This window comes from Rhinoderma darwinii, chromosome 1 (genome assembly GCF_050947455.1).
Source record: "Rhinoderma darwinii isolate aRhiDar2 chromosome 1, aRhiDar2.hap1, whole genome shotgun sequence".
NCBI lineage: Eukaryota > Metazoa > Chordata > Amphibia > Anura > Rhinodermatidae > Rhinoderma > Rhinoderma darwinii.
This window is the reverse complement of record NC_134687.1, coordinates 657408511-657432515: the sequence shown is the minus strand read 5'-3', so window position 1 is coordinate 657432515 and position 24005 is coordinate 657408511. Positions and strand designations below refer to the sequence as shown.

The following is a 24005-nucleotide window of genomic DNA, read 5'->3' as shown; positions in this document are numbered from 1 at the left end:
CACGCCCCCCCCCTGTGGATTGCGCCGCACGCGGCCCCCCCCCTGTGGATTGCGCCGCACGCGGCCCCCCCTGTGGATTGCGCCGCACGCGGCCCCCCCTGTGGATTGCGCCGCACGCGGCCCCCCCTGTGGATTGCGCCGCACGCGGCCCCCCCTGTGGATTGCGCCGCACGCGGCCCCCCCTGTGTATTGCGCCGCACACGGCCCCCTCCCTGTGGATTGCGCCGCACACGGCCCCCTCCCTGTGGATTGCGCCGCACGCGGCTCCCCCCCCCTGTGGATTGCGCCGCACACGGCCCCCCCCCCCTGTGGATTGCGCCGCACACGGCCCCCCCCCCCTGTGGATTGCGCCGCGCACGCCCCCCCCCGGTGGATTGCGCCGCGCACGCCCCCCCCCCCCTGTGGATTGCGCCGCGCACGGCCCCCCCCCCCCCCGTGGATTGCGCCGCGCACGGCGCCCCCCTCTGTGGATTGCGCCGCACACGGCCCCCCCCTGTGGATTGCGCCGCACACGCCCCCCCCTGTGGATTGCGCCGCACACGGCCCCCCCCCCCTGTGGATTGCGCCGCACACGGCCCCCCCCCCTGTCGATTGCGCCGCACACGGCCCCCCCCCCATGGATTGCTCCGTCGGTCAGTGGAATCCCCAGTTAGAGGGCTCATGGCTCATGGGTCAGTCTATGTGGTTATATCTACACGGGGCAGTGTGTGGTAATATCTACAGGGAGCAGCGTGTGGTAATATCTACAGGGAGCAGTGTGTGTGGTAATATCTACAGGGAGCAGTGTGTGTGGTAATATCTACAGGGAGCAGTGTGTGTGGTAATATCTACAGGGAGCAGTGTGTGTGGTAATATATACAGGGAGCAGTGTGTGTGGTAATATATACAGGGGGCAGTGTATGGGATTATCTACAGGGAGCAGTGTGTGTGGTAATATCTACAGGGAGCAGTGTGTGTGGTAATATCTACAGGGAGCAGCGTGTGTGGTAATATATACAGGGAGCAGTGTGTGTGGTAAGATCTACAGGGAGCAGCGTGTGTGGTAATATCTACAGGGAGCAGCGTGTGGTAGTATCTACAGGGAGCAGCGTGTGGTAATAGCTACAGGGATCAGCGTGTGTGGTAATAGCTACAGGGAGCAGCGTGTGTGGTAATAGCTACAGGGAGCAGCGTGTGTGGTAATATATACAGGGAGCAGCGTGTGTGGTAATATCTACAGGGAGCAGCGTGTGTGGTAATATCTACAGGGAGCAGCGTGTGTGGTAATATCTACAGGGAGCAGCGTGTGGTAATATCTACAGGGAGCAGCGTGTGTGGTAATATCTACAGGGAGCAGTGTGTGTGGTAATATATACAGGGAGCAGTGTGTGTGGTAATATCTACAGGGAGCAGTGTGTGTGGTAATATCTACAGGGAGCAGTGTGTGTGGTAATATCTACAGGGAGCAGTGTGTGTGGTAATATCTACAGGGAGCAGCGTGTGGTAATATCTACAGGGAGCAGCGTGTGTGGTAATATCTACAGGGAGCAGTGTGTGGTAATATCTACAGGGAGGAGTGTGTGGTAATATCTACAGGGAGCAGTGTGTGTGGTAATATCTACAGGGAGCAGTGTGTGTGGTAATATCTACAGGGAGCAGTGTGTGGTAATATATACAGGGAGCAGTGTGTGTGGTAATATATACAGGGAGCAGTGTGTGTGGTAATATCTACAGGGAGCAGTGTGTGTGGTAATATCTACAGGGAGCAGTGTGTGTGGTAATATCTACAGGGAGCAGTGTGTGGTAATATCTACAGGGAGCAGTGTGTGGTAATATCTACAGGGAGCAGTGTGTGTGGTAATATATACAGGGAGCAGTGTGTGTGGTAATATCTACAGGGGGCTGTGTGTGGTAATATCTACAGGGAGCAGTGTGTGTGGTAATATATACAGGGAGCAGCGTGTGTGGTAATATCTACAGGGAGCAGCGTGTGTGGTAATATCTACAGAGGGCAGAGTGTGTGATAATATCTACAGAGGGCAGTGTGTGTGGTAATATATACAGGGGGCAGTGTATGGGATTATCTACAGGGAGCAGTGTGTGGTAATATTTACAGGGGCAGTGTGGAGCACCTTCTATAAGGGGCAATGAGTGTGGCACTATCTACGCTGATTTTTACACTACCAGTAGTGTTCAGCACGTATCCCCTCTCCCCTAGAGATAAAGTGAGACATCACCTGCCTGTAAACAACCGGACAACTAGAGAGAATCCAGCCACCATAGTAGTTGTCAGCCAAACTAGTGCAGACATTTTTGTCTGTTTTATTTGTATGCAGAAATTCTGGGGGGAAAAGTTATGCCCCATTAGCCACCCCCACAAGACACCCACCACAGAAGCCACAGCCCATAAGACACACCCACCAAAGAAGCAACACCCTACGTGTCCCTGGAAAAAAGATATCAAATGTTGGCAACTGTGTATACTCGGAGCCAGAACTTTTTTAAATTTTCCGTCGATGTAGCGGAGTGAGGGCTTATTATTTGTTGGACAAGCTGCAGTTTTTAATCACTTTATACTTTTTATATTTGAAAGATTTTTTTTTACATAAAAATGAACTTTATTTAAATATTTAAAAAAAAAATTGTATTATTGTTCTTTGGGACTTGAACCAGTGATGATTAGATCGCTGGTACAATACACTGTAATAGTAATGTCTCACAGTATATCGCAGACCTTCATTACTCTCCCCCCTGGCTGGTATGAGAACCATCTATACCCCGTGATCGTGTTGCGGCGGGCCGATGAGCTGCCAGGGAGGACCACCCCCTCTTTCTTACAGCTTAGATTCCATGGCCACTATTGACCACGGCATATAAGTAGTTAAATGGCCGTAATTATAGTTCTCTCAGGTCTCCGGCCTTTGCAGCGGGTGTCAGGTCTTCCCTATGGCATGTGAACAACTCCTAAGCTGTAAATGTCCTGTGCAGGAAGGGGTTAAATGAGTAAAATACAAGTTTATACTGAATCTTATCCCAAAAAACACTGTGTCACTCTGCTCCGCTCCATCTGCGCTGTAACATGATGATAAGAGATTACACTGCATGTTCCCTATATATAATGTCACCTCAGCTACTGTGGAACTTCACAGTTCATATCAAACACTGACTGCATAGTGTGCACCACGTCTTGTGAGATGTCAGCAATGTCTCCCCAGTATCCGCCATGTGTCAGGTTGTCAGGAGTCAGGTCTTCATTGTCTGAGGGGGAATGTCTTCATTTTACTCTTCTCACCTGAGAGATATGCCATAAATGTCTGATATATGGGGGTCCCACCTCTATGTGTAGAACGGGGGTCCCCCGACCCGACTGGTGAGGTGATGACTACATCCAGGTGGAGAATGAATGGTGAGGTGACCACACATGTGCACGACTCTCTCCATTCACTTGTATAGGAGTTCCAGAAACATCCGAGCACGGCCAGAGGTGGAGCCGCATCTCTGAGACATTTCTGCCATATCCTGGGGAGAAATGTCCGTTTTGGGAATACCCCTTTATTCCAGGTGGTGACGGCTCTGAGAAGATGTTTCCCTCAATGATGAATAAGTGAGGTTCTGTATGTCACACATGATGTTGTCCCCTGTATGATTTCCATCTTCCCCTTTCTTCATAAAGACGTCTGCAGTACTAGATCCTCCAGTTCCTCCAGTTTTCTCATCTTCTCCTCCACAACGTTCCTTCTCCTGAGTGACCCACCAAGGATGGACAAGGACAGGAATGAGATGAGCAGAAGAATATTGGACTTCACCTTGGAGATCATCTACCTGTTGAGCGGAGAGGTAAACTTTACTACATTATAGTACAAGTCCCACATAGGGAAGGGACAATACATAATAGGAAGAATCCAGTGTCCTGTATAATAGCGTCCAGACCTTCCAAGAGAAGTCAAGAAGCCACCAGCAGAAAAGCTGAAGATCAGCCACCAATATGGTCAGTTATGTGTCATGTCACCAATGCAGCAATAGTAATGTTGTAGAGCAATGAGAATGACCAGGAACCAGGTGGATCAGGGTGACATCTATATAGAAACATAGAAGATGATGGCAGGGGGAGAGCAGATGGTCCATCTAGTCCCCCCAATATTATTTCCTTTTTAGTTTTGGCCTCGTTCTATTTTCTCAATGTCTTTTTGTAGGTGAGGTCTCCAGTATTACAGATGTGGGGTCACTAGAGCTCTATACAGCGGGGTCACAATCTCCCTCTTTCTACTGAGGGGGGAATACTGTGTTCAGTTCTCTAAGTGTCTCTCTCCATACATAGGAGTACACAGTAGTGAAGAAGACATCGGGTGACTGTACGACTCCCATCATCCATGAGTCAGGAGGATGGAGCAGTAGTCAGAGCCCCATCACAGAGCCTCCCCCTCACTCCCGGATACATGAGAAGAAGATCATAGAACTGATCTACAAGATGACTGAGCTGCTGACTGGAGAGGTGACACTACTGGGAATGCTGGGAAATTCTACAGTAACCGCACTGGAGGTGTCTGGGTGATGACTGTATCATTGTGTGTGTCAGGTTCCTATAAGGTGTCAGGATGTCACTGTCTATTTCTCCATGGAGGAGTGGGAGTATCTAGAAGGACACAAGGATCTGTACGAGGAGATCATGATGGAGAACTACCAGCCGCACAAATCACAAGGTAGAAGAGACAGATATATATTCGCATTACTGGGGGCACAGGCTGGACTGGCGGCCATGCTGAAGTCTTAATAGCGTCATGTGCAGTACATATACACGTGTGTACAATGACGTAATGTAGGAGCTCCACAATTTCAGCTCCTTTTACATTGCGTTAGATCCCTACGCTTCGTGCTGCCGGCTGCTCATAACTCTGCATTAGTGGTCAGATTCCATTTTACAGCCTACTTTGGGCAGTCTGTGCTGTAGTTAGAAGTAAACATGATAATACAAGTCATGTATAAAGATGATTATCGGCACACTCCGGCAGTATAATAGTTTTCTATATAATGTCAGAATAACCGGAGGTTCTCTTTAATATTACAAGTTATGGTACTAGATCCTGGAGATGGGACGGTGATCCAGGGATTTATTGTGATTTCCAGATTTGGAGTCAGGGGGGGAGTTTTCCCCTAATGAGACAATTGTCATCCACCTCATGGGGTTGTGTCTTCCTCTGGATCAACACGGTCGGATTATAGTATGGACTTCATCCTTATTTACTATGTAACACAGAATGTATGGAGCAAAATTTACCACTAATATAAAGTACAATGTGTTTTGAAAAAACAATCTCACAATGACTTGGATAAGTAAAATCTTATTCCCACTTGTGCTATTTACACCTTCTGTAGGCAATTTTTTTATTTTTTCATTAAATATTTGATCTAGTTTTTTTTATTTGACATTAATTACACATTTTTATTTTTTTTTTAGTTTTCACGATACAGCGGTTATGTCTCCTCCTATACACAGAAGCTATATCATTCACTGTCAGCCAAATCCATCACCTTAGGTGGATTAGAGACACAGGACCCGCTCTCAGCCGAGTCGTCCGTTTACTTCACTTACGGATTCGGCTGATAGCGAATGATCCAGCTTCTGTGTATAGAGGAGACATAACAGCTGCGTCGTTAAAACAAGAATAAAAACTTTTAATTTCAATGTAAAAAAAAATGTGTTTAAACACTTAAAGTTGATATATATATATATATATAAAATCTTTTTAAGGAAAATGTTGCCTACAGAGGTGTACACAGCCTTTAAGAGGCTAAAAAGCGGGCGACGCCTTGACAATTTTTGGTTGGCAGGGAACTCTCAAAATTAGGGGCACACTGTGTCCTTCTATTTTCATGTGTATCCACGTCCACAGAACGTAGATACAGTTAAAAACTGGCGGAGCAGGGAGATGTTGGCGCCCCACCTTTCGCTCTGGTGGGTCACGGTCTACTTTAGGTCTGCGGTTTACAAGGTGCAGGAACATCGACACCGGTAGTGAGGACCTCAACATTGTAATTTCGGCTCTGATCAGTAAACCTAGAAGTGTAGAGAGAAGTGTGTGATATATAGACAGATATACAGTAGTCATGTATTCAGTCACTCTGTGTTTCCTACAGATGGATCCAGTAGGAGAAATCCACCAGAGAGATGTCCCAGTCCTCTGTATTCCCAGGACTGTCCAGAGGAAAATCACAATGTCCCAGAGAATCATCAGGTAGATGAAGCTGAGCCCTATACCAGATCTATATAGGAGGAGGAGGGGGGGGGGTGGAGCTTTTTGGTTAGATGTGGTCATAGATTTTGGTGGTTTCTTATGTTGATCTGTTAGATTCTTCGCACTCTGCTGGATTGTACTGAATTGTTACATATGTGAAAACAGGGGGAAAATCTGACTAATATTAAAGCGGAGGATGAATCAGAAGAAAAAGAGCGGGTGAGGGGAGATCAACCGTGTAAGAGTGAAGTAGAGGAGGAAATTCCAGGAGGTGTTACCACAGGTCAGTAATAATGAGTTTAGAAAGTGAATTGGGAGGTATCTTAAGGTGGGGTTCCTCCTTAGTTCTACTTTACAGTAACACGTCAGACAATGTGTTATACATAGTGCAGGAGCTGAGGGAGCTGTGACTGCACATAGAAGTTCTTTACAAGGTGATCTATGAATCCAGTCATACACTAGACTTCGCATCAGATTTTGGGGGGCACCAACTGCGATTAACAGCTGCACTAACATCCGGGATCTGAGAAAACTCTGTTTATCTTCATATATGGAACGGGTCTTTAGAAAATTACCTGTTGTGTAAATCAAGTTTTTGTTAAACATATTTTTATGATTTTTTGGTGGTGGTTTTTTTTTTTTATTATTTTGTATGTCATTATCTAGATTAATAATCCGAAAATATTGCAGATTTCCCTCTGGCCACTGAGTCTTATAATAGACTGATCCTTCCTGTTCTGTAGAGATCACTTCTCATCATACATATCATAAATCACAGGCCGGATTACACTGGCAGGTAACCCCTATATAGATAACACAGGATCCACCTTCTATAATATACTGACCCTTCCTGTTCTGTAGAGATCACTTCTCAGCAGTTATCTCATTATCATCACAGGCAGGATTACACTGACAGGTAACACCTATATATAGATAACATAGGATCCACCCTCTATAATAGACTGATCCTTCCTATTCTGTAGAGATCACTTCTCATCCTATATCTCATCATCACAGGCAGGATTACACTGACCGATAAGGCTTTGTTCACTTCTTTATCTTTGCGTCGTCATAGCCGTATGAGGGCTTGTTTTTTTTGCGGGACGAGTTTTATTTTTTGATACAAATAATACACTAATCAACTTTTATTAACTTTTTTTGGGGAGGAAATTGTAAAAAACATATTTTCCAGCATTGTTTTTCATGTTTACGCAGTTCACTATGCGGCGTGAATCACGTGTTACCTTTTATTCTATGGGTCGGTATGATTTCAGTGATACCAAATATGTGTAGGATTTTATGTTTTACTACGTTTAAACAATAAAAAACATTTTAAACAAAATCCTTTGTTTTTGCATCTCCCACTTTCCACGATCCATAACTTTTTCGTATTTTCCCATCGGTGTGGCCATATGGGGGCTTGTTATTTGCAGGACGAGGTGTAGTGTACACAGGTGTAATTTGGGGTACATGGGACTTATTGATTAACTTTTTTGGGGGGTATGGGAAAACCGCTATTCCGTTGTGGCTTTTGCATTCACCATGCAGTTTAAATAACGTGTAAACTTTATTGTTCAGACGTTACAATCGCAGTGATACCATACATGTATATTATTTCTTTTTTTTACACTTGTACAAAATAAAACCACTTTTTATGGTAAAAAGTTATTTTTTTATAAACTTTTTTTATTTTTTAGTCCCACTATAAGGCCTCATTTACACGAGCGGGATATACGTGTGTGCGACGCGCGTGCTTTTCACGCGTGTCGTACGCACCTATGTAAGTCTATGTGACAGTGCGTGAATTTTGCGCAGCGCGAGTGCGTTGTGTAAAACTCACGACATGTCCTATATTCGTGCGTTGTTCGCGCATCACGCACTCATTGAAGTCCCAAGTCGTTAACCCATTCTGGACGAACGGAATATACGGGCATCAGCAGAGCTTCCATACGAGCCTGTTTACAATCGTGAAACAATAATTACTGTCCGCCAAGGCCAACAACACGATAGAAAAAAACTGCTTGTTATTATAGTATCGGGAGCCACTGCGTGGGGGCTTCTTCACACGAATGTGCTTCCCGTCTAGGGCACCAATACATTTCGGAAATTGAGTTGCATGAAGAAATGTGTCAGAAATTCGAAGCCACTGTTCTGTCGTGGGCTGAGGCATGACCGTGGTCTTTAATCTCTGCCACAGCACAACACATGTGGATGTCACAATGAAGGAAATGGTGGTCACTCCCAAAAGAAATTCAAAATGTAACGAATGGTAACTATTGCCTGTGGCCAGAAATCTAAATGCAAGATAAAACAATAAAGAACACATGTTATGGCGGACTTGTAAAACATACAGCTTCCTCTAAGAACTAATTGCAGCTGCACACATACCTCTAGGTCACAAGCAGTCGTTCCTCAGGGGAAATGCAGCGTCGGATGTTTGTATTCTGGTAGGTGATTCCAGTTCGAATCTGCGCAAGCAGCAGATCAAAGGTGGACACAGACATTTCTCTGGGTGACGCCGTAAGTCCTCATATAGTGTATGAAAGTGCCCTTTGGAGGGTCGTTGGGCCACAAGTGGATGAACCCAAATCCGACTTCTTCTACGCGGCTGGTGCTGCAGCATGGGTCGCCGTTCGCCAAAACGATGCAAAATCATCCACGCGATCAGCATACGTGCCAGCGACGGAGAAGGCAGAGATGTGGCTTGCAAGCCAAGACACGTGTCAACAGTTTAAACAAACACTGGTTTTAGCAGAGGCTGCAATAAGGCGGACAACCTGTTCACCCAGCAAGCAGGGGTTTTGCCAGTCTGCCTTTTTGTAGGCTGGCCTTGCATTAACTCTCCCTGCGTTTTTTACGCTGTTTTAAACGCAGGTCGCGCGCGAGTTAAAAACGCTGCAACGCAGCGTATGCGCATGACAAACGCAATTGCAACGCGCGCAAAACGCACACGTTTGTGTAAACCAGGCCTAATGCTTTTGGCACGGCCTAATAGGAATATAGTCATGGCAGGCCTGGGGGACTTTGTTAGGCGGCTGGTGTTCGTGTTTTCATGCCGTTGATGGGTGACAGTGGGAGCCCCACCCTTTGTTAAACGCAGCGGTCGCCATTGACCGTTTCAGCCGATCTCCCGCGGTGATCGTACTGGCACAGCTTCTGTGCCCTTGCGATCACCATCACATACATGCAAATCACAATGCGGGAAGGGGACCCTTCCCATGACGTACATGCATATGATAATGTGGGAAGAGGTTAAGCATCGAAATTAATGCTGATAGGGGCTCCATTTGACATTTTTATTCAGACAAGCATATAAATCGGCAGTATAACCGCTGTTTTTTTAATGGCCGTCACACGGCTGCATGTATTTCTATGGGGCTGTTCACATAGCTGTCGATTCTCCGATCGCTTTTATAATACACTGCAATACTTCTTTTGTATTGCAGTGTATTACTGCCTGTCCGTTTAAAATGGACAGGCATCTGCTAGGTCATGCCTCCGGCATGATCTAGCAGGCATTCGCTGCAGGCAGACCTGGGGGCCTTTATTAGGCCCCCAGCTGCCATTGGAGACACAGACACTTGGTGATCGTATCGCCGGGTGTCGGTGGGAGAGAGAGGGAGTTCCTTTCCCCTCTCCAAAACCACTCAGATGCGGTGCACGCTATTGAGCACCGTATCTGAGGGGTTAAACGGGTGAGATCGATACTTATATCGATCTCACACGGCAGAGCAGGGACGCTCCCAGCCCTCAGCTGCCTCTGGCAGCTGAGAGCAGGGAGATTTGACGGCTCCCTGCTCTGTTTACTTTATCCTGATGCAGCGCCGTAAAAAGGCATATGCATCAGAATAAAGCCCGTTAGTGGCCGCCGTGAAAAGGCGTATTGGCGGTCACTAACGGGATAAAGCTCATAAACCATTCATCTACAGATATATTTTGGTCAGGGGTATACAAATGTAGAAATAAATCCCTATAAAAGGGCGATTAATGACCTTAATTTATGAAGCTGATCATAGCCTGGTCAGTTCTTGGGGGAACTTGGAAATTCTCTGTAAAATACATGACCCGCATTAGGGCTTCATAGCGGTTTCTGGACATCACTGCTACAAATACATGGAAAGTGTGGACAGCACTAGAAGTCCAGTGCATTCCCAAAAGCATTCTTTGTATGCTTCATTTTTGCATCTGTGCACATAGAGCTGATGTGACTTGCCAAAAAGCTCCGGTTTAGTCTTATCTGTCTAAAGGGCGTTCTCCCAGAAGCTTTTGTCAATATGCATTTTGGAAAATTCCAGTCTCGCTTTTTTATCATCAGCTCTATGTTCACAGATGCAAAAATTAAGCAAACAGAGAAAAGAACATTATACCTTCTGTGAAACATCGAGGAGGCTCGGTTATGTTTTAGGGCTGCTTTTTTGCATCTGGAACAGGGCGTCTTTAATTTGTTCACGGAAAAATTAAATCTCAAGACTATCAAGGCATTCTGGAGCAAAATATGCTGCCCAGTGTCAGAAAGCTTGGTCTCAGTCGAAGGTCATGGGTCCTCCAACCGGATAATGACCCAAAACGCAAAGCTAAAAACATCCAAGAATGGCTAAGAGCAAAGCATTGGACTATCGTGAAGTGGCTTCTATGAGCCCAGATCTAAATCCTTTTGAACATCTGTGTAAGGAGCTGAAACCTGTAGTCTGGAAAAGGCACCCTGCAAACCTGCTGGAGCAGTGTCCTCACGAGCAGCGGCCAAAATACCTGTGGACAGGTGCAGAAGTCTCATTGAGAGTTACACAAGTCGTTTGTGTGCAGTAATTGCCTTAAAAGATTGTGCAACAAAATATTAAGTTAAGGGGACCATCAATTTAGTCCAGGCCAGTTTCATTATTTTTTTTTTTTTTTTTAAATAAAAAATTCTGTTGAACCACAATTCAAAAGCAATGTCTGATTTACATTAGTAGATTTTCAGTAAATTAAAATGTATTATTACTTTTGTCAGTTTCAAGAACCTAAAGTAAACCTAAGAGCAACACCAGAACATTGTTTGTAGTTTTTTTTGTATTTTCTTAAATCATTTGGGAAAAAAAGTCCCTAACCCTAATGAATCCCTAATCTAGCCCTTCAGCTATTACTGCTATTACAGCCATAAATCCTAACCCTAATATAGCACTGTCCCTAATCTATAATATGTGTGTGTGTGTATGTGTGTGTGTGTGTGTGTGTATATATATATATATATATATATATATATATATATATATATATATATATACACATACACACACACACACACACACACACACAGACCGGGTGTGTTTTTTTGAACTTTTTTCACAGCACAGGACTCAGACTGTTTTTTCTCTCTTTTCGCAAAACTACTGCAATGAGAGGGGAGAGAAACGCAGCCCAAGCCTTGTCTGTGATAGGTTTATCACAGAGATCACCAGATCAGGGACCAGTTGGAATGGTCCCTAGCGGTTGCTCTGCCAGATGCTGCCACAGGCAGCTTGGGCACAGCTCTATATCTTCGCATCTTTTATTTTAACAATGTGGTGGGGGGATTGGCAGTAAGAGGGGGGATTTCCTGTCGGGTATGCTTTGTTAACATTTATTACCCTTTCTCTCTCAGAAGTTATTCCATGAGAGGAGAAAGGTTGAGGAACCGGCAACTTGCGGTGACCGCTGTGATCCCCTGACCAGAGACCAAACATTATGGTCTCCTGTAGCTGAGAGAGCGCAGCTTAAATGAAATAATTTGGAGCTACTTTAGATTAAAGTGCTGCTTTTGAAAAGCGTCTCTCTAGCCTAAAAAACCTTTGTGACCGCTGTGAAATGGCATATTTATGGTCACTAAGGGGTTAAAGGGCCAAATGTGTTGGCAGAGGGCAGTCTTTATTGCCAGACAAGGTTTTGCTTTAAAAAAATGTATAAGTTATTGGTAATAAAAGTGGAGGACTGGGTGTAGACAAGAATCCAGGACATTGTCAGCAATATATTTTAAAGGGTTCTACAAAGCGTTATAAGGCTGGAATCGCACACAGTTTTTGAGCTGAATCCAGGAGTGGATTCAAAAGGTGTTGCTTACACATTTCCCTTCTGCTTGATCTACTTCTGGCTTTGGCTCAAAACACTGCACGTGTGTTTCCAGCCTAATATGGATGTTTAGAAATTTGTAAACTTTTGTGTTTTGTAACAAAATCACACAATGCATTTTTAATCCTAATAGAAAATCCCTGTACGAATTCTGAGGGAAACTTCATGTTATCGATGAATTATAAATTAGAAGACGAAGATATCATGCAGCACTGTTCAGGAGAAAACCTGATTACCATTTATGCACATCCAGGACTTCACAGTACAGATCTGTTGTATAATGCCACTAATCATGAGGAACCTTCTGAACAACAACAAATAGTTACCACAAGTACAGCTGAGAAAAGGGGTAAAAGGTTTCAATGTGGTGAACAGTTCACAAACTGCTCAGGTAATTTTACAAATAGAAGAATTCACACAGGAGAGAAGCCGTATTCATGTTCAGAATGTGGAAAATGTTTTACATGTAAACCACATCTTGCTAAACATGAGAGAATCCACACAGGAGAGAAACCATATTCATGTTCAGAATGTGGGAAATGTTTTACAGATAAATCAAATCTTGTTTCACATGAAAGAAGTCACACAGGAGAGAAGCCATATTCATGTTCAGAATGTGGGAAATGTTTTGCACATAATTCAAATCTTGTTATACATGAGAGAAGTCACACAGGAGAGAAGCCGTATTCATGTTCAGAATGTGGGAAATGTTTTGTACAAAAATTAAATCTTGTTAGACATAAGAGAATTCACACAGGGGAGAAGCCATATTCATGTTCAGAATGTGGGAAATGTTTTACACAAAAATCACATCTTGTTTCACATGCGAGAAGTCACACAGGAAAGAAGCCATATTCATGTTCAGAATGTGGGAAATGTTTTGCACATAATTCAAATCTTGTTAGACATCAGATAAGTCACACAGGTGAGAAGCCGTATTCATGTTCAGAATGTGGAAAATGTTTTACAGATAAATCACATCTTGTTAGACATGAGAGAAGTCACACAGGAGAGAAGCCGTATTCATGTCCAGAATGTGGGAAATGTTTTATAGATAAATCATGTCTTATTAGACATGAAAGAATTCACACAGGAAAGAAACCATATTCATGTTCAGAATGTGGGAAATGTTTTATAGATAAATCACGTCTTGCTACACATGAGAGAAGTCACACAGGGGAGAAGCCATATTCATGTGCAGAATGTGGAAAATGTTTTACATATAAATCCCATCTTGTTACACATGAGAGAAGTCACACAGGAGAGCAGCCATATTCATGTTCAGAATGTAGGAAATGTTTTATAGATAAATCACGTCTTGTTAGACATGAGAGAAGTCACACAGGAGAGAAGCCATATTCATGTGTAGAATGTGGGAAATGTTTTACATATAAATCACATCTTGTTACACATGAGAGAAGTCACACAGGAGAGAAGCCGTATTCATGTCCAGAATGTGGGAAATGTTTTATAGATAAATCACGTCTTCTTACACATGTGAGAAGTCACACAGGGGAGAAGCCATATTCATGTGCAGAATGTGGAAAATGTTTTACATATAAATCACATCTTGTTACACATGAGAGAAGTCACACAGGAGAGAAGCCGTATTCATGTCCAGAATGTGGGAAATGTTTTACATATAAATCACGTCTTGTTAGACATGAGAGAAGTCACACAGGGGAGAAGCTATGTTTATGTTCAGAATGTGGGAAATGTTTTACTACTAAAGGCAAACTTAGGGCTCATGAGAGAAGTCACACAGTGGAAAAACTGTTTTGATGTTCTATATGTGGAAGATGTTTTCGAAAGAAATACAATTTTGGAACTTGGAGAAATCACTGTGGAATTCGTTTAAGAATGTGGTCAATACTATAAGAGCAAAAAAATATTTTAAATACATCAGGTTATTCATAGACATTAAACAGCCAATAAGAGTTACTTAATTTTTATGGGTGGCATTAGCCTTGATCTGCGAAACACCCAAATTATATTTACAGCAGGTCAACTATAATCGAAATCTATGAAGGAAAAGTATTGTAGTTATAAGGAAGAAAAGAAGAGCCTGGTTTACTTACAAATCAGAGAAGCTGAACTGTCACCATTAGGGTATGTTCACACGAGGGCGTCCGTTACGGCTGAAATTACGGGGATGTTTCAGCCTGAAAACATCCCCGTAATTTCAGCCGTAACGGCATGTGCAGGCGCTTGAACGCCGCGTCAATTACGGACGTAATTGGCGCTGCTATTCATTGAAGTCAATGAATAACGGCTCCAATTACGCCCCAAGAAGTGACCGGTCACTTCTTTGACGCGGGCGTCTATTTACGCGCCGTCATTTGACAGCGGCGCGTAAATTACGCCTCGTGTGAACAGACAAACGTCTGCCCATTGCTTTCAATGGGCAGATGTTTGTCAGCGCTATTGAGGCGCTATTTTCGGACGTAATTTGGGGCAAAAACGCCCGAATTATGTCCGTAAATAGTGCGTGTGAACATACCCTTAACCTCGCTTCTGCAATGCGGGAGAATTTATGAATACTACAGGGTGGGCTATTTATATGGATACACCTAAATAAAATGGGAATGGTTGGTGATATTAACTTCCTGTTTGTGGCACATTAGTATATGGGAGGGGGGAAACTTTTGAAGCTTGGTGTTGACCATGGTGGCCATTTTGAAGTCGGCCATTTTGTATCCAACTTTAGTTTTTTCAATGGGAAGAGGGTCATGTGACACATCAAACTTATCGAGAATTTCACAAGAAAAACAATGGTGTGCTTGGTTTTAAGGTTACTTTATTCTTTCATGAGTTATTTACAAGTTTCTGACCATTTATAAAATGTGTTCAAAGTGCTGCCCATTGTGTTGAATTGTCAATGCAACCCTCTTCTCCCACTCTTCACACACTGATAGCAACACCGCAGAAGAAATGCTAGCACAGGCTTCCAGTATACGTAGTTTCAGTTGCTGCACATCTCGTATCTTCACAGCATAGACAATTGCCTTCAGATGACCCCAAAGATAAAAGTCTAAGTGGGTCAGATCGGGAGACCTAGGGGGCCATTCAACTGGCCCACGACGACCAATCCACTTTCCAGGAATGCTCGGACCTGACACCCATAATGACATAAATAACTCATGAAAGAATAAAGTAACGTTAAAACCAAGCACACCATTGTTTTTCTTGTGAAATTCTCGATAAGTTTGATGTCACATGACCCTCTTCCCATTGAAAAAACAAAAATTGGATACAAAATGGCCGACTTCAAAATGGCCGCCATGGTCAACACCCAGCTAGAAAAGTTTCCCCCCTCCCATATACTAATGTGCCACAAGCAGGAAGTTAATATCACCAACCATTCCCATTTTATTTAGGTGTATCCATATAAATGGCCCACCCTGTATAATAAGAAGCCAGAGTGACAGTAAGGACAATGTAAACGTTTTGTTTTTAACATAAATGGACATTTTTATATTTGACTTTTATTAAAACAGTATAAAAAGATGAAGGTGATGGAATTGAACAAAAAAAAATAACAAATTAACTTTGCAATTAGATAAAATAAAAATTCACAGATTTTATTTCATAAAAGTAAATATCATTAGTGTATTTATTACTACCTTAAAGAATTAGAATGAGGTGTGGCACTCAAAATTACGCCTATATGCGTTGGCGAATGGCCACACGATTTTTCTGCTAATACCACAGCATTTACCTGCTAAATCTTGTGTCCATTCGTCACCTGTGTGGGTGGTTGCGGCTGCCGCTCTGTGTGTTCTTACCCTTAGGCCGGATTCACACGAGCGTGTGCGTTTTGTGCGCGCAAAACGTACATTACAGCTCCATGTGACAGCAGCGTATGATGCGTGGCTGCGTGATTTTCACGCAGCCGCCATCATTAAGACAGTCTGTATGTTTGTAAACAGAAAAGCACGTGGTGCTTTTCTGTTTTCGTTCATAGTTTTTACTGCTGTTGCGCGAATCGCGCTCGTCACATGGAAGTGCTTTCATGTGCTACGATTTCATTGACTTCAATGGGTGCGTGATGCGTGAAAAACGCACAAATAAAGGACATGTCGTGAGTTTTACGCAGCGGACATGCGCTGCATGAAAATCACGGACTGTCTGAATGGCCCCATAGACTAATATAGGTCTGTGCGAGGTGCGTGAAAATCACGCGCGTTGCATGTACATATATCACGTTCGTCTGAATAAGCCCTTAGGGTACATTAACTTCAGCAAATTTCTGAAACTGAAAATCGTTCCTTACATCTGAGTGGGGTTGTTTTTGCAGCACGCACATGGATTCTGAAAGCCCCATTAACCCCTTCAGGACTGAGCCTGTTTTGACCTTTTTTCAAATCTGAGATGTCTCCATTTACAGTGAAGGAAATAAGTATTTGATCCCTTGCTGATTTTGTAAGTTTGCCCACTCTCAAAGACATGAACAGTCTAGAATTTTTAGGCTAGGTTAATTTTACCAGTGAGAGAGATTATATTAAAACAAAAACAGAAAATCACATTGTCAAAATTATATATATTTATTTGCATTGTGCACAGAGAAATATTTATTTGCATTGTGCACAGAGAAATAAGTATTTGATCCCTTTGGCAAACAAGACTTAATACTTGGTGGCAAAACCCTTGTTGGCAAGCACAGCAGTCAGATGTTTTTTTTAGTTGATGATGAGGTTTGCAAACATGTTAGGGTATGTTCACACGGCCTATTTACGGACGTAATTCGGGCGTTTTTGCCCCGAATTACGTCTGAAAATAGCGCCTCAATAGCGCTGACAAACCTCTGCCCATTGAAAGCAATGGGCAGACGTTTGTCTGTTCACACGAGGCGTATATTTACGCGCCGCTGTCAAATGACGGCGCGTAAATAGACGCCCACGTCAAAGAAGTGACCGGTCACTTCTTTGGCCGTAATTGGAGCCGTTATTCATTGACTCCAATGAATAGCAGCGCTAATTACGGCCGTAATGGACGCGGCGTTCAAGCGCCTGCACATGCCGTTACGGCTGAAATTACGGGGGTGTTTTCAGGCTGAAACATCCCCGTAATTTCAGCCGTAACGGACGCCCTCGTGTGAACATACCCTAAGATGGAATTTTGGCCCACTCCTCTTTGCAGATCATCTGTAAATCATTAAGATTTTGAGGCTGTCGCTTGGCAACTCGGATCTTCAGCTCCCTCCATAAGTTTTCGATGGGATTAAGGTCTGGAGACTGTCTAGGCCACTCCATGACCTTAATGTGCTTCTTTTTGAGCCACTCCTTTGTTGCCTTGGCTGTATGTTCCGGGTTATTGTCGTGCTGGAAAACCCAGCCACGAGCCATTTTTAATTTCCTGGTGGAGGGAAGGAGGTTGTCACTCAGGATTTGACGGTACATGGCTCCATCCATTCTCCCATTGATGCGGTGAAGTAGTCCTGTGCCCTTAGCAGAGAAACACCCCCAAAACATAATGTTTCCACCTCCATGCTTGACAGTGGGGACGGTATTCTTTGGGTCATAGGCAGCATTTCTCTTCCTCCAAACACGGCGAGTTGAGTTAATGCCAAAGAGCTCAATTTTAGTCTCATCTGACTACAGCACCTTCTCCCAATCACTCTCAGAATCATCCAGATGTTCATTTGCAAACTTCAGACGGGCCTGTACATGTGCCTTCTTGAGCAGGGGGACCATGCGGGCACTGCAGGATTTTAATCCATTACGGCGTAATGTGTTACCAATGGTTTTCTTGGTGACTGTGGTCCCAGCTGCCTTGAGATCATTAACAGTTCCCCCCGTGTAGTTTTTGGCTGAGCTCTCCCCTTCCTCAGGATCAAGGATACCCCACGAGGTGAGATTTTGCATGGAGCCCCAGATCGATGTCGATTGACAGTCATTTTGTATGTCTTCCATTTTCTTACTATTGCACCAACAGTTGTCTCCTTCTCACGTAGCGTCTTACTTATGGTTTTGTAGCCCATTCCAGCCTTGTGCAGGTCTATGATCTTGTCCCTGACATTCTTAGAAAGCTCTTTGGTCTTGCCCATGTTGTAGAGGTTAGAGTCAGACTGATTAATTGAGTCTTTGGACAGGAGTCTTTTATACAGGTGACCATTTAAGACAGCTGTCTTTAATGCAGGCACCAAGTTGATTTGGAGCGTGTAACTGGTCTGGAGGAGGCTGAACTCTTAATGGTTGGTTGGGGAACAAATACTTATTTCTCTGTGCACAATGCAAATAAATATATATAATTTTGACAATTTGATTTTCTGTTTTTTTTTTAAATATAATCTATCTCTCGCTGGCAAAATTAACCTAGCCTAAAAATTCTAGACTGTTCATGTCTTTGACAGTGGGCAAACTTACAAAATCAGTAAGGGATCAAATACTTATTTCCTTCACTGTATGTGGTAATAAGTTGGGAATGCTTTTACCTATCCAAGCGATTCTGAGATTGTTTTCTCGTGACATATTGTACTTGATGTTAGTAAAAAAATTTGGTCGATAAATTCAGTATTTATTTGTGAAAAACACCAAAATGTAAAGAAAATTTGTAAAAATTTGTATTTTTCTAAATGTAAATATATTTGCTTGCAAAACAGATAGTAATACCACACAAAATAGTTACTAATTAACATTTCCCATATGTCTACATCATTTTTTGAACTTCCTTTTATTTTTCCAGGAACTTACAAGGCTTAGAACTTAACCCCTTCCCGCTCCTGGACGTACTATTAGGTCATGGTAGCTGTATCGTTCGCGCTCCATGACCTAATAGTACTCCACGGGAGTAACGGTCGTTTCGGCCGTCCTCCCGACACATACAGGAGCTGTGACAGCTGCTGTCTCGTACAGCAGCTGTCACAGCTCGTACAGCGGGGACCGATCGCTGTGTCCCCGCTGATTAACCCCTTAAAAGCCGCGTTCAATAGCGATCGCGGCTTTTTAGGGGTTAAGCTACAATCGCCGTTCTGCTACACGATAGCGGCCGGCGATTGTAACTATGGCAACCGGACACCAAACAATGGCGTCTGGCTATGCCATCGACGGAAGCCTAGTGGGTCCTGACAAAGTCAGGACCCACTATGCTTGCTGTCAGTGAGTAGCTGACAGCTCTAATACACTGCACTACGCATGTAGTGCAGTAGATTAGAATAGCGATCAGGGCCTCCTGCCCTAAAGTCCCCTAGTGGGACAAAGTAATAAAGTAAAAAAAAAAGATGTGTAAAAATAAGAAAATAAAAGTTTTAAAAGTAATAAAAGTAAAAATCACACTTTTTCCCTTATCAGTCGTTTTATTATTAATAAAAATAGATCAATAAACTATACATAATTGGTATCGCCGTAGTCCGTAACGGCCTGAAATACAAAATTATTTCGTTATTATCCCTCGCGGTGAACGCCGTAAAAGAAAATAATAATAAACCGTACCAAAATCACAATCGTTTGGTCACTTCACATCCCAAAAAATGGAATAAAAAGAGATCAAAAGGTCGCATGTACCTAAAAATTGTAATGATTGAAACTACAGTTCGTTACGCAAAAAATAAGTCCTCGCACGGCTTTCTTGATGGAAAAATAAAAAAGTTCTGGCTCTTAGAATAAGGTAACACAAAAAGTAAATGATTTTTTACAAAACTTATTTTATTGTGCAAACGCCATAAGACATGAAAAAAACTATAAACATCTGGTATCGTCGTAATCGTATCGCCCCGCAGAATAAAGTCAATGTGTCATAGCGCACGGTGAACGCTGTAAAAAAAATAATAAAAAAACAATAGTAGAATTGCTGTTTTTTAGTCACCACGCCACTTAAAAATAGAATAAAATAAAAACGGATCAAAAAGTCGCATGCACACTATGAAAACTACAATGAATTCCTCAAGGGGTCTAGTTTCCAAAATGGGGTCACTTTTAGGGGGTTTCCACTGTTTTTGCACCACAAGACCTCTTCAAACCGGACATGGTGCCTAATAAAAAATCCACTAGGTGCTCCTTTGCTTCGGAGGCCGGTGCTTCAGTCCATTACTGCACTAGGGCCACATTTGGGATATTTCTCAAAACTGCAGAATCTGGACAATAAGTATTAAGTTTCGTTTCTCTGGTAAAACCTTTTGTGTTCTAGAAAAAAAATGGTATAAAAAGGATTTTCTGACAAAAATAAATATGTAAATTTCGCCTCTACTTTGCTATAAATTCCTGTGAAATACCTAAAGGGTTCATAAACTTTCTAAATGCTGTTGTGAATACTTTGAGGGGTCTAGTTTCTAAAATGGGGTGTTTCATAGGGGTTTCTAATATATGGGCCCCTCAAAGCAACTTCAGAACTGAACTGTAACCTAAAAAAAAACAAAAACTAGGCAATACTTCGCTTCTCCTAATGAGCATTGCCTACTCCAAGATGACCCCAGTTTTGACAGTTTGTATAAACGGAGACCCCTATTAGACCGTTTCAGTGCCCGGTTTTCCCAAGCATACACCCCCGAGAAGTGTATTTCTATTGATGAGTCCTTGGTACATTTTAAAGGGAGGCTACAATTCCGCCAGTACCTGCCGGGTAAGAGGGCAAGGTATGGCGTGAAGATGTATAAGCTGTGTGAGAGTGCATCAGGCTATACCTAAAAATTTAGGATATATGAAGGGAAGGACACCAGTATTCAACCCCCACAATGCCCCCCCCCCCCCTTACTGGGAGTTAATGCAAAAATTGTGTGGGATTTGGTGCACCCACTGCTGGACCAGGGTTACCACCTCTACCTGGATTATTTTTATACCAGCGTCCCACTCTTCAACTGCCTCGCTTCCAGAAGTCCTTTCGGCATGCAGCACTGCTAGAAGAAATCTGAGAGGCCTCCCTAAGACTCTGCTTGGGCAAACACTCAGAAGGGATGAGAGCAGGGCACATTCTAGCAGCAACATAGTGCGTCAAGTACAAGACGAGAGATGCCACACCAGTACCCATGTACCAGTACAGAGACCCCCAAACCAGACTGCATCCTGTACTAGAATAGGTACATGGGAGGGGTGGACTTGTCAGATCAAGTCCTGAAGCCCTACAGCGCCATGCGGTGTGGTATAAGAAGCTGGCCGTACACATCATACAGATGGCATTGTACAATGTGTATGTGCCACGTCAATGTACAGGCCAGACCGGAACTTTTCTGGAATTTCAAGAGGTGGTTATCAAGAAACTAATTTTTAGGGACCAAGAAGGGGGGGCACCCAGTACTTCTGGAAGCGGGGCCACACGCATCGTACCAGGGCAACACTTTCCAGGAGAAGTTCCCCAAACTGGCAAGAAAGGAAAAAGTCAAAAGAGGTACAAAGTCTGCTATAAGAGGGGGATAAGGAAGGACACAATATATCTATGTGACACGTGTCCGGAAAAACTAAGGCCCCGTATGAAAGAGTGCTTCAAAATGTATCATACATCCCTTGATTTTTAATCTACCCCAGTTTTACTTACCCTGATGCACTCCGCACAGCTTATCCCCCTCATCTTTCCCTTTCGAGCCCTGCTGTGTGCCCAGGCAGCTGATAACAGCCACATTGAGGGTATTGCCGTACCCGTTCGAATACACATTACAGTTGATAGGGTATATGTCTCCGGTCAAAATGCTCACTACACCTCTAAATGAATGCCTTAAGGAGTGTAGTTTTTAAAACGGGTTCACTTCTTGGGGGTTTCAACTGTACTGGTACCTCAGGGGCTTCTGAATACATGACTTCACACCAGAAAATCCCCAGTAGGGCAAATGGTGGTTCTTTCCTTCTGAGCCCTCCTATGGGCCCAAACGTCCATTTATCACCACAAATTGGGCATTGCCGCACTCAGGACAAATTGGGCAACAAAATGGGGTATTTTATTTCTTGTGAAAATAAGAAATTTTCAGCCAAAACGACATATTATTGGAAAAAATTAATTTTGTTTGAATTCCTAGCCCAATTCAAATGTAATGTAAAAAAACTTTGTGGTCAAAATGGTCACAACACCAATAAATGAATTCCTTGAGGGGTGTAGTTTCCAAAATGGGGTCACTTCTGGTGGGTTTCCATTGCTTTGATACCTCTGGGGCTCTGCAAATGCAACATGGCACCCGAAAACCTGGACTCCAAAGAACAAATAACGCTCCTTTCCTTCTGAGCCCTCCTACGGGCCCAAACGGCAGTTTATCACCACAAATGCGGCATTGCTGCACTCAGGACAAATTGGGCAACAAAATGGAGTATTTTGTTCCCTGTGAAAATAAGAAATTTTTATTAAAAATGACATCTTATTGGAATTTTTTTTTATAATTTCACAGCCCAATTCAAATACGTGCTGTGTAAAAACTATGGGGTCAAAATGGTAACAACAACCATAAATTAATTCCTTGAGGGGTGTAGTTTCCGAAATGGGGTCACTTCTGGGGGATTCCTACTGTTTTGGCACCTCAACACCTCCTCAAACCTGCCATGCTGCCTAAAATATATTCTAATAAAAATGAGGCCTCAAAATGCACTAGGTCCTTCTTTGCTTCCGGGGCTTGTGTTTTAGTTCACGAGCGCACTACAGCCACATGTGGGGCATTTATAAAAACTGCAGAATCTGGGCAATACATATTTAGTAGTGTTTCTCTGGTAAAACCTTATACAATTGAAATTCAGCAAGAAAAGTTAAATTTGCAAATTTCACCTCTACATTTCTTTAATTTCTGTGAAATGCCTGAAGGGTTAAATAAACTTTCTAAATGCTGTTTTGAATACTTTGAGGGGTCTAGCTTTCAAAATGGGGTGTTTTATGGGGGTTTCTTATATATAGGCCCCCTCAAAGCCACTTCGAAACTGAACAGGTACCTTAAAAAAAAGACTTTTGAAATTTTCTTAAAAACATGAGAAATTGCTGTTTATGTTTTAAGCCTGTAACGTCCAAGAAAAATAAAAGAATGTTCAAAAAACGATGCCAATCTAAAGTAGACATATGGGAAATGTGAACTAGTAACTATTTTGGGTGGTATAACCGTCTGTTTTGCAAGCAGATGCATTTAAATTCTGAAAAATGCTATTTTTTATACATTTTCTCTAAATTTTGCAATTTTTCACCAATAAACACTGAATATATCGACCAAATTTTACCACTAACATAAAGCCCAATGTGTCACGAGAAAACAATCTCAGAATCGCTTGGATAGGTGTAAGCATTCCGACGTTATTACCACAGAAAGTGAAATATGTCAGATTTAAAAAATGGGCTCTGAGCCTTAAAGGGAATGTGTTGCCAGAAAAACATGTTTTTGTTTTTTTTAATTAAACATTTAGTGTGTAGGTGATTAAACATTGTTCAAATTTTTTTTATTTTTTTCACGAGTCAGGAAATATTATAAATTAATTCAAATTTATAATATTTCCCATTGCTGGTCACTAGATGGAGCTATTCCCAAAATTGCAGCATTGCAAAATTGGGTAAAAAGCCCTCGCTCTAGTGAGCTCTCAGCATCCCCCCCCCCCCCTCCTTTATCCTGGCTATTGCCTGGATAAACGAGGGGTTTGAACGGTCTAACCTCCTACACTGTGTCGCCATTTTTTGAGCTAACACACAGTGTAGAAGGTTTACATACAGTAGTAAACGTACACGAACATACATAGAAATGTCTTACCTGCTCCTGCCGCCGCGGCTCCCTCCGGCCCGTCCGCTCCGTCTGCTGCCGCTGGTCCAAGTGCACAAGTCCGG

General features: G+C 43.1%; 1 protein-coding gene across 1 annotated transcript; it reads left to right on the top strand.

The window, feature by feature from the left end:
- Positions 1-3658: 3658 nt before the first annotated feature.
- On the top strand, positions 3659-14440 carry LOC142664252 (uncharacterized). Its single transcript, XM_075843277.1, is given in 6 exon segments — positions 3659-3816; positions 4298-4471; positions 4556-4679; positions 6115-6212; positions 6378-6495; positions 12430-14440. Coding segments are annotated over 6 exon segments (2337 nt in total). The 5' UTR covers positions 3659-3738; the 3' UTR covers positions 14175-14440.
- The last annotated feature ends 9565 nt before the right edge of the window (positions 14441-24005 follow it).